Source organism: Pezoporus occidentalis, unplaced genomic scaffold (assembly GCF_034315485.1).
Source record: "Pezoporus occidentalis ecotype Australia unplaced genomic scaffold, CSIRO_AGI_Poc_V1 ctg94, whole genome shotgun sequence".
Lineage (NCBI taxonomy): Eukaryota > Metazoa > Chordata > Aves > Psittaciformes > Psittacidae > Pezoporus > Pezoporus occidentalis.
Genome location: NW_026916304.1, coordinates 1372022 through 1383257, shown reverse-complemented (window position 1 = coordinate 1383257; position 11236 = coordinate 1372022). Strand labels below are relative to the sequence as shown.

General features: G+C 43.8%; 1 protein-coding gene across 1 annotated transcript in view; it reads right to left on the bottom strand.

Moving 5' to 3' along the window:
- Positions 1–3046: 3046 nt before the first annotated feature.
- Positions 3047–11236, bottom strand: part of PLPPR4 (phospholipid phosphatase related 4) — a 35337-nt gene continuing 27147 nt past the window's right edge. Inside the window, exons 6-7 of the mRNA XM_062606132.1 lie at positions 9805–9978; positions 3047–7737 (exon numbers count right to left, since the gene is read on the bottom strand). Of these exons, the coding sequence (XP_062462116.1) occupies positions 6400–7737; positions 9805–9978 (1512 nt within the window). The 3' untranslated portion in view covers positions 3047–6399. The remainder of the gene's footprint in view (positions 7738–9804; positions 9979–11236) is intronic.

Below are 11236 nucleotides of genomic sequence, written 5' to 3'. Positions count from 1 at the left end.
GTCATGGCACCCAGCTATGTTCCAGTCTCCTCAGAATGAACTGATCAGAGAGCAAAGCTTTCCCATATGCATGATTTAGTAGCTGCAGAGGCTCTACCAATCCACATATCCCTATGGCTCTCACTTCTCTCTGAGCATCACTGGGAAAGTAATAGAGCTGGAAAAGCTGAATGACAGTTGGCCTTTGAAGGTAGGGAGACTTTTCCTCAAACAGAAGAGGTGCTTTCAGGGTCTGAGCTGGCTTCTCGAATTCTGGCTGACTTCTCATCTTAGTGCAAGTTTCTTATTACCCTTTATGGCAAAACCACTGGAGGAACAGATTTCTTCTACGGGAGGTACAACCAAATGATGTCTTTATGTATATTTGGAAAGAGATTACTGCAGGCAAAGCAGAAAACACAATTAAGGCAAGTATTTGCAGCCTTGCACAACTTGTGCCTCCATTTGAATCATCTGTTTAGCTTTCTCTTTCTAAAGCCTGGCTTGAACATGCGAACTTTGAGTAAGCTCCCATGTGCCTTACTTGTGTTTTGAGCAAGCAGTACACAGACACTTACTAGTTTTGTCCAATGCTTGATACGGTCTGTGATATAAAGGTTTGTGAGCAGATTCTAGCCATGATTTTATGAACAAGGGTTGTAATGTCTTGGGAAGGTTCCTGCCAAATTAGCTGTGTACTGCTCTGTCACATAAAAGGTCTTCATATGCCTATACCCAGCTGATTATGATACAAGCTTGTCTGATGTGGTTTCTGAAATCAAGGCCTCTGAAGCTCTTTTACAGTCCAGCACAAAATAGATTATGTTTTGGTTTAATCACTCATAGCTTTGAAAACTCCTTTACTTGATTAGGTACAGCCATCAACCTGGATCCCTGTGAACTCTCTTAGTGACAGTGGTACTGTAGCCAGAATGGTCTAAGAGTAAGACAAGGTTTGTCAGTAGTTTCTCATCTTTAATCAAGCTTTATACTATAACCTGTACATCAAAGATACCCTTCAGAGGGGACTTCATTTTTAGCCTAACTTTAGATGTTTAAAATGTACCTTTTAAAATGTTTGAACTAATTGTCCAGACTCCTTTGTAGTTCATGGACTGGGCTGTTCACAGAGGAGAATTTATCAGATTTGGATGTGTTAGGCATCAGCTGCCAGTGGTCATACCCCAGCAGGAACTGGTTTACCCCCTTTCACTCCTTCCCATGGTCCCTGAGCCGTCACTGTCTGTAGCTTTCCCAGGCTACCAATGCATGTCCTAAAGGGTGGGACACCACAGCCTTGGTCCCCAGCCTTCCTGCTTCACATAGCCTCATTCAGACCAGTCATCTGCTGGGGCAGGTAACAGGCTGCTGCACCAGCGTCTGCTGCTGGCTAAAGGAGAGGTCTCTGCTGGAACTGAGTACTCATGCAGAGGGGTCAGGACACTCTCCACCCCCAGCCACAAGCAGGGTGCTCCTTCAGTCACTGCAGAGGGAGCAGTGTCACAACTGCTTGTAAACTTCCCTTTCTCTGAGAGCCAACAGACTCTTTTCCTGGTTCACTTTCGAATTGTCAGGGAAGTTCTGGGACAGGGATTGCCAAGTGAGGCACATCTGCACAGCAGCTTGGTGTGACACCAGCCAGCTCCAGCATGTGTTTGCTGGGAGCATAGTGCATGGATGATGCTGTACCATGCAGCAGTGCAGCCCAGCAGTGCAGTCAGCTGCCCGGTCCCTCCACCATCCTATGTCCCCAGCTAGAAAGACATGCAACTACAAGGTGGCAGCCTGCATAAAGGTCCAGGGACACGTGGGAAAGCTTCCTGGAGGCAGTTTACTTTGCTGCCATGTATTGCAGGGGCCCTACTTGTTCCTGGGGTCCTTATGTCTGTGCACGCCTCATCTTCCATCCCAGGAACTCAAGGTGCTTCTGTTGCCATGTTTCAGGGTGTTCAAGACAGGTTTGGAGGCTGTTTTCTTTTACATACCTTGTGTGGCTTCTAGGCAACACTGTTCTTCACTGTTGCCAGACAAGGGCATATCAAAAGGAGCGTGACCAACAGGTTGAAGGATGGGATCCTGCCCCTCTACTCTCCCCTGATGAGACCCCACTTGCAGCACTGTGTGCAGTGCTGGTGTCCTCAAGAACAGCAGGATATGGAGCTGTGTGGTCCAGAGGAGGACACGAGGAAGCTCAGGGGCTGGAGCACTTCCTGTATGGAGACAGGCTGAGAACACTGGGGCTGTTCAGCCTGGAGAAGAGAAGCTGTGTGGAGACCTCAGAGCAGCTTCCAGTGTCTGAAGGGGGCTACAAGGATGCTGGAGAAGGACTCTTCATCAGGGACTGTAGTGATAGGACAAGGGGTGATGGGTTCACACTGAAACAGGGGAAGTTCAGGTTGGAGGTAAGGCAGAAGCTCTTCCCCGTGAGGGTGCTGAGGCGCTGGCACAGGGTGCCCAGAGAAGCTGTGGCTGCCCCATCCCTGGCAGTGTTCAAGGCCAGGTTGGACACAGGGGCTTGGAGCAACCTGCTCTAGTGGAAGGTGTCCTTGCCCATGGCAGGGGCTTGGAACTGGATGAGCTTTAAGGTCCTTTCCACCCCAAACCACTCTGGGATTCTATGTCACCTGATGATTCATGCATCCTCACTTCTCCTGGGAAGAGCCCTGCAGCTCTCCCCAGCACTAGCGAGGTGGTTCTAGAGGCATTAGGGTCTTAACAGTGCAGCTGGTCCTGCAGAGTGATCTAGCAGATGTGTCCTCAAATGGCCTGGATTTCCTAATTCACTTGCTTGCTTTGTGAAATGGTTTTTGGATGCAGACAAGCTTGTTTGGACACTGTTCCTCCTAACGTCTTACAACTCCACAAGGTTTTGATGTTTCCCCCACCGATGAGCACTTTTACGTGTCATGAAATAACCAGTATTGAAAATTAAAGGGGGGACTTTAGTGGTGGCCTTGGCAGTCCCAGGGTAAAGGTTGGACTTGATGATCTTAAAGGTCTTTTCCAACCTAGTTGATTCTGTGATTCTATGAATGAGACTTTGCTTCACCACAGAGATGACTGAACATCAATGAGGAGCTTGATCTTTATTTTCATGATGTTAGCACAATAAACTCACACAGTAGCATCGATCTGTACTTATTTAACAAAATACATTTATAGCAATTTACAAATTCTTTTCCATTTGAAAACATTGCATACCATTTTATTAAACACCATACTTTATATAGAGAATTCTCATTTAAAAACATAGGTTGAGTATTTTCTTTTCTCAGTAAAGCACAGCCTGACAAAGAAATGCGTGCCTGTTAGCAAGTAAGAAAATCAGAACACTAAGAAGATGTCACCTGTCAATTTATTTGATTAATTTGAAATTAAGGTATCAGTGGAATGTAAACAAAGAGTAATTTTACAAAAGGCTCCTTATCAAATATACATGCAGAGGTCTGAGTTCCAATGTCGATAGTATTACATTTCTGCTCTCTAACGGAATAGAATTTGATAAGCCATTATTAAAAACAGTAGCCTTTGGCACTTGGAGTAAAAAAGAATATATCAATATTTATGTAAGAACACAATTTCAATGATTACACAAGAGCTTTAAAATCTTTTGTTAAGAAATAGGAAACCTTAGGAAAAATATCGTGCTGCACTTGAAAGAGTGCAGCGAGTTTTGAGTAATAAAAGCAACACATATGCCAATATATATCTGACTAAAACCAAGGAATAAAGAACAAACACTCCCACCAGGAATCCTGCTGTTTCCAAAACAGCTCAATTGCCAGAGGGAACATTTTCTAATCTTTGCTTTATTGCCATTATTCTCCATTTCAATTTTCCATTATTTCCAGGTTCATCTACTTATGTTCTTTGCCCTGCACTTACAAACTAACAAATGATTGCATCTTTTTTCCCTGCATTGATAGGCCAACAGTGATTGTGTCTCACCCGTTCCTTTAAAGCTAATCCTACCGGCTTCATCATGTACCTACACTAAACTAAATCCAAAGGGTTTTCCTCATGACAGTCCAAGTGTTTGTAATTCCTAGGAATCATGTACAAAACTGGATATTAAATACCAAGGAATTAAAGATTCATCCTTTCAAAAAGAAAAGCCAAATCCTGACTTGTAAATACTAGAATCTGAGAATTTATTTCTAAAAAATTACTCTTTCTTTTTATATTCCCTGGCATCTACGATTATTTTTCCCAGCTAAATGCCTTTAACATACACAATATGCTGCAGCCCTACTTCCATGTCACCTGCAAAATACCTCCTCCCAATCATCAAATGTATGATGGAGTTTTCTTCTATTACTTAACAGGATGTGGTCATTTTTTTAACACCAATGCTGTCCTGCAGCAGTGGGTGATGAGCAGGCATGGGAAGCATTGCTGACAGCACTCAGCTATGCCTGGAGCACCTTGTAACTGGGAAGGTATATAAAGCTTTCCATTGACTCCAAATCCCTTCTGTACAGATTGGCAAACGCCATCCTCACGCTTCTGAAATTTTTTAGGATTGGGATTGGGATTTTGGTTTGGTTTTGAGGGGGGTTGTGGGTGGGGGCTTTTTGGTTGAGTTTTTGGTCTGTGTGTGTTGTGCTATTTATCGTCTTGGGATGGGATGGTTCTTCCTTCCACCTCCTATTTGGCTGGGCTAGGGCGAGCTTTTCCTCAGAGTTCTGTGGGGTAGGGTCTGTAGACAGGTTCTGACTAGGTAGTATGTATCTGCTTCTTTGATATTCTAAAGCAGAAGAGGACTTAGAATGAATCACTGCTCTCAAGAAGCCAGAACAGACCTGATCTCCTACTGCTTACTCAGTGAGGGAACTGCTAAATCCTCCTTCTCCCTTCTACAATGAGAGCTGGGAGGTGCCTGACAGTAGTTCTCTTTCAGGTGAAAATCATCTAGGAGAGGATGAGGAGCTGCCCTGGGCGAGCACTACCCCTAGCTTCCTTGGTGGCTTAGGTTATTTATGTCACAGCCAAATACAATGAGGCATTTCTCCCAGCATGCCCAGGACATGTTATGCTTCTTCCTCTCAGAGCTTATCCTTTCAACAGTGTTGGCAATGGAGAGATTTTTTAGCAGGCAAGTTCTTTTGTTACGTTTGAAGCCCAATTTACTCAAATAATCCATATTCTCAAGTGGCAGTGGTGAGAAAAGAATCTGCTGTAAAGAAGGCTCTGTAGGGTGTCTCATGGGATGTGAAGAGTAGCAGTGGCACAATGAAACACTCAGTGATCCTGCATTCTGAGGCAGGAATTCCAAGGCATTCAGTTTTTAAAGGGAAGCATAAATTCCCTGAATTGATCATGTTTGGGGTGAAACTTGTGACTGTTCTTACGGCATGCTAAGCAAGTGAGGTGAATGACTGCTTCTAAGTGTGAGCTAGGATATTAATTGCTGTCTCCTTGGAAGGTGGTCAGGAAAGTGTCTGTTTATCTGCTTATGGCTCACCTTTCACATTAGCACATCTCGCAATTATTGGTGTCCTGCATTCTGTGGTTAAAAACTAATAGAAAAATGGAAGGGTTGCTGGAGGGCAGAATCAGAGGTTTAAAATGCAAAATCTGAATGAGTTGTACTTTAAAAGACCCCTTAAAAAGAACAATTTCAAACAATTCTATGAGTTAGCCCACTAAGAAGCAGCCTCTTCATTAGTAGCACCTCTTCTTAAACAAAAGTTGAGCAGTAGCAGCAAAACTAGTCAAAAATAGATAGTTATTCCATTCTAGTGGAACGTTACCCACATGGGTTTTGTTGCAGTAGACATCTTAAAGAACTACACGAAACCTTTGCAATCTTTGAATGTGACAGATCCACTATAACAAAGCTGTAAATATTTCCTATGCTAAATGAATGCAGCCAGCATCATCAATAGTATTAGCAATAGTACTTTGAAAATAACCGCACATCAATATGTCATGTGTTTGCAGAGTCTAATAAGTATTGTTTGAAGCATGTAAAGTTACCATCAGCACCATCCTGGATGAAAGATTTGGTGCAAATTCTGCAAAGGTGAATATATACCACTTGATACAGCCTTTGCTGTGAGAAATTCAGTCGATTTTGGACACATACAAAATAAAAAGTTGGCACATTCAGGAAATAATGTGTCTGTGTTCAAGACCGTTGTTTTGATTGACATCGTCACCCTCAGATAAATGCTTTGAGTCTGAAGAAACAAGCTGCTTGCAAATGTTTCACATTAGTTAGGTTCTGGCATTGTGCTTTCCCCCCACCACATACTTCCCACAGGCTCATGCATGTTGCACATCAGCAGCGTTCAACAGCAGTTGGGCTGCTGGGAAAGAATTTGGCACATCAAAAGTAAATATCAGCTCCAAACGAAGAGAGCAGAACCTGTGTCAAGATGTGATTGTGGTGGTACGGACCAGCTGATATGTCTCCTCTCATTCCTTGTATGCTCGTGTAGGGGATGTGCCCTTATAGAAGATGTTCCTGGTGTTCTCTGGACTGCTCCCTCTCTCGGGGATTAAAATGATGTTACCTTTCCTTCGAAGTGTTGAGTCCCGGCTAGAAGAAATGGACAGAGTCTCTGAGCCAATCTCGCTTCCCTCTACTGGTGTGACCCTTATTGTAGTGATCCCATGATGGTGATGCTCGCTGTTATCTATGTTGCTCCTTTTCCGGTCGCCTGACCCGTAACTGTCTTTTAAGGAGTCACAGCTCTCAGAGTCTCTGTTCAGATCATTTAGCTCATAGGTCTGACGAAGGGTGATTTTTTCAGGACCTTTCCATTTCCATGACCCACTCCCTTCACCTTCTGATGGCATCTGAATTACAGGTCTGTTATTCTCCGGATGGGCCTCAACTCTGACAATGCTGCTTGGCTCATGCTCTGTCAAGGTTTTGTATCTGATGGCTCCTGTGCAGGTGACTGTGCTTCCCTCTGAACCCTTTGGGCTGCTCTGAAGCACTCCTTGCTGCTTAGACATGGCTATTACTTGCATGATTCTTGGCTGGCTATTGCTTCTACATGCAACACTCTTCTCAGCAGCTTTCAGCCATTTAGCTCTAGCTGAACTAGTTTTGGGTGATGTGTTCACATTCTCCTGAGTCTCTTCAGGAATGTGGACTAGCTGGGAAGAACCAGGACGTGACTGAATAGAGACCCGTGGCCCACCGGAAAGACCTGTGTTGTTACAACCTGGTACGCTGCCAGGTTGAATTTTCAGGTATTGGCTAGTTGGGCCATGATGATCACCATTTACACCCACTCTGGAGGGTTCTGAGCTTGACCTCATCTCAATAGCCCTTGGTGGTGACTGGCCAGATTCAGTCTCTATGACTTGCAGAGACAGCTTTCGACTCTCATTCTTGTTCTTCCACTGGGAAAGCAGCTGTTTGGAACGGGCAGAATCCATGGATGCATGTATCGTTGCATTTCGCCTTGCCTGGTCTTCCATGGATGGTGTGTTGACTCTTGGCAAAGTGTTGCTGAAGGTGACCATATTTTCCTTTCCCATTGGGCTTCGCGGTGTTATTATTTCTACATCGGCATTTGCTCTCTTGATATTGGTCAGAGACCCTGTATCTCTGTGGTTTCTGTTCAGGATACCTTCTGTACGATGAGAAACAATGCCATCACTGCTGCTTCCGTTTTTACCTGGCAGGATCCTGTTGGCATCTTGACTGAGGTCTGTCAAAGACCTTAGAGGTTCTCTGTGAAAACTGGGCTGAAACACATTCTCATCACTTGGCAAGAAGTTCCCCACGGCATACAGGCCCTGGTATTGGAACAGAAGCATCAACAGTCAGTAAGGGGGGGGGGGGAAGAGACATTTAAAAATATTTTAATTATATTATGCTGCCTTTAAGTAAATATTGACTGATAGAATTAACAGCTTAACTGACAGGGTATGCTTGCTTTCCTTTCCTCCCCAGTATATCCTTATTCCACATTCTGTTCTTGGTCTGGTACATCTAGATATGTATGAAATAGGATAATTGGGGCACAGAGCTCATGGCAACAAATAGTCGAGGAAAAGATTTAGCCTCCTTCAGTTTTCTTCCTTTTATAAAGCAACAGATACAGCTGAGGAGAGAATGCTTTGTTATGAAAAGAACAAAATCAATGTTTGCAGTCTTCCAGGCAGTGCTATTTACTACTGTCTGCTCTGATTTACTGACTCTTGTTACAGCATGAGTTGTTCTCTGCTCTGTGATTCTGCCCTTTCTGCTGCATAATAACCGTGTAATGCAGTATCTACATGGTGGAATGATTTATCAACTTTAAATGAATTGCTTTCCGAGCTGCGCAGAGCTGTAACAAGATTTAGTAATACACTGTTTTCTTGTTCAGCAGACTCACTGTAAAATGTTGCCTTCTTAAAGAGACTCCACTGAGGGAGGATATTCCATGAAAGGGTCAAATGCCTGACTCAATCATTTAGGTTCTTTGTTCTTCACACTCCTTTCAGAGATATTTGTAGTTTCACATCATTTCTCCTCCCCTTCCTTTTACTGATGTATAGTTCTTAGGGCAGGTTTACTGACTACTGGGTAGCCAGGACAATGCCCTCTCTGATGCAACAGTATATGGAGAAGACCAAACAAAGAGCATACTTGTTTGTGCATTTCAAACAGGGGAACAACAGCCCCATTTATGAGAGCCTACAACAGCTTAATCGCTTGAAATAATATTCTCAAGAGAGTGCCCTTCTGCTCCCAGTGCATCATGGAAACTGGCTTTAGTAGCTCATGGGGTTTCTTATCTACTCTGCTTGCTCTTTCTTCTACCAGTGTGAAAGCCGTTTTTCCTTCATTCACCTTTGAGGACCACCTACATGTACCTCAGATCACCTCATCGCAGGAAAAAAGGTGGATAGGATATGAAGTTGTTTTAGAGCTATACTGAAATTCATCATTGACTTCTTGGGTATCAAAACCATCACACTGGCTGGCAAGACTCTGTTGTTCATCTGCCAACACCAGAGCAGAGCTGCTGTCAGGAAAAGCTCCTGAATGCCCACAGGTATCTGGGCTCACACAGTGCTCAACAGCTACAGCAGCAGCAGGTGTGGTGGTGACATACTGATGGCAGCAACCAAGAGCAAAGGCTTCATGAGCTTCCTACTAATAGATACAATCAGGCCTATCCTACAAACTCCTTTACAGGACCCTTCCAAGGTGCTCCACCTGTTTTAGCCCAATACGGAGGAAAGGCGTAGGAATAACCTGGCTTTGGCATTCTATTTTCCCAAAAGCTCCAAAGAATCCCAAGGGTGTAGCATGGCCTTTGATTTCTTGCAGGTTCAGCAATTTACTCAGCTAGTTGCTCTGGGTTTTTTTGAGATCATAAAGCTAACATAGAGTTATAGAATCATAGAACAGTTAGGGTTGGAAAGGACCTTAAGATCATCCAGTTCCAACCCCCCTGCCATGGGCAGGGACACCTCACACTAAACTATGTCACCCAAGGCTCTGTCCAACCTGGCAATATAAACTCAGGCTGGCAACAAATACCAATTAACCCAATGTTTCTCTTGCGTTATGCTTGTAAGTGTGGAGTAGAATGAGTATCTTTAAGTATTTAATGAAGCACATAATGTTAGAGCTGTTTCTGTGTATGATACCGTATAATTATATACTAGTTTGTGCAGTTGATTTGAATACATATTTGCTTTTCCCTGTGAAGTTTTAAAGTGATTACCCCAACATCATCATCTTCAACACATTTTGACTACATTTTTAATTATGGCATGTGATCACAATGAAAGGTTTTCATAAAAACTACCAGTACTCTTATTACAGTTTTATTTCCTAAAATTTGACTACATGAATATGATATTTACCAAATAGAGAGCAATTCCTCCTCCTATGAGAAAGCCACAGTAAACGTCAACTGGATGGTTCTTATACTGGGTGATACGAGTCAGACCACATATAATCCCACAGATGATAAAAGCGAAGACCAAGAGTGGTTTCAGAAGCTTTGAGGAGTCTGTTAACGTAGAATTGAAGTACATCTTGAAAAAAGAAAGAAATGAAGAAGCAGTTGAAGAGATTTACCCAGGAGGATATTAAATTCTCACATTCAGTGTTTCTTTCGCATGTAGATAACACAGTAATATTGAAAATAATCAGCCTAATTTTATTTCACAGCCCTGTTTAAATTTGCTTACTTAACCAGAGGGAGATCTGAAATCCCAAGGAATGGATTTCCAAAAGCATACACAATGTTGTCTATTGACATCACAGAATCCCAGCCTGGCTTGGGTTGGAAGGGACCATAAGGCTCATCCAGTTCCAACCCCCTGCCACGGGCAGGGACACCTCACACTAGAGCAGGTTGCTCCAAGCCCCTGTGTCCAACCTGGCCTTGAACACTGCCAGGGATGGGGCAGCCACAGCTTCTCTGGGCACCCTGTGCCAGCGCCTCAGCACCCTCACAGGGAAGAGCTTCTGCCTTAGATCTCACCTGAACTTCCCCTGTTTCTGTTTGAACCTTGTCCTATCGCTGCAGTCCCTGATGCAGAGTCCCTCTCCAGCATCCTTGTAGCCCCCTTCAGACACTGGAAGCTGCTCTGAGGTCTCCACGCAGCTTCTCTTCTCCAGGCTCAACAGCCCCAGTTTTCTCAGCCTGTCTTCATTAATTAGGATAAAGATTTTATGCCTAAATCCTGTTCACAGTCAGAGCCTAAATGTTCTGTAAATGTGACTAAGGAGCCACTGCTTCTGAAATGCAGAAGCCAGATGTTACACCAGATGAAAGCAATAACCTGCTCTAACAGCAGCTACGACCAGATGCTTTAGAGAGCTATTGCTCAACTGGGGGCCATGATGTCAGGGAGGTCACAGAAATTAAGTGGAGGTGGTTCATCAGTGTTCCAAGTTTTGGCCTTTCCATAGGCAGAAAAAAATACTGGCAAACTCCCAGTTCATGCACAATTCCGTTATCCAGGTTGAGTAACTGGTTGTTACTGTTGTTTTCCTCTGGTTTTTACAGGAGGAGTGATGGAATAACTTGTGGTTGCTCATACACGCATTCTAGCCCATACTGTAAAAATGTCACTGGTCAGATGTGGAAAATCAGCAGTGATTGCTGCAGCATGTCCTACGATTCCCTGCTAGTTACTGATGGGGTTTATTCACTTGCTTTGCAGTAGCACCTTGGAGGCCTCTGGGAGCGATTGTGCTAGTTCATCCATGCTGCAAATCTATGGAGGTCAAATGAAACTACATCACATCAGTGGCTGTTCCTTAATGCCTCAAGCTGAAAAGCAG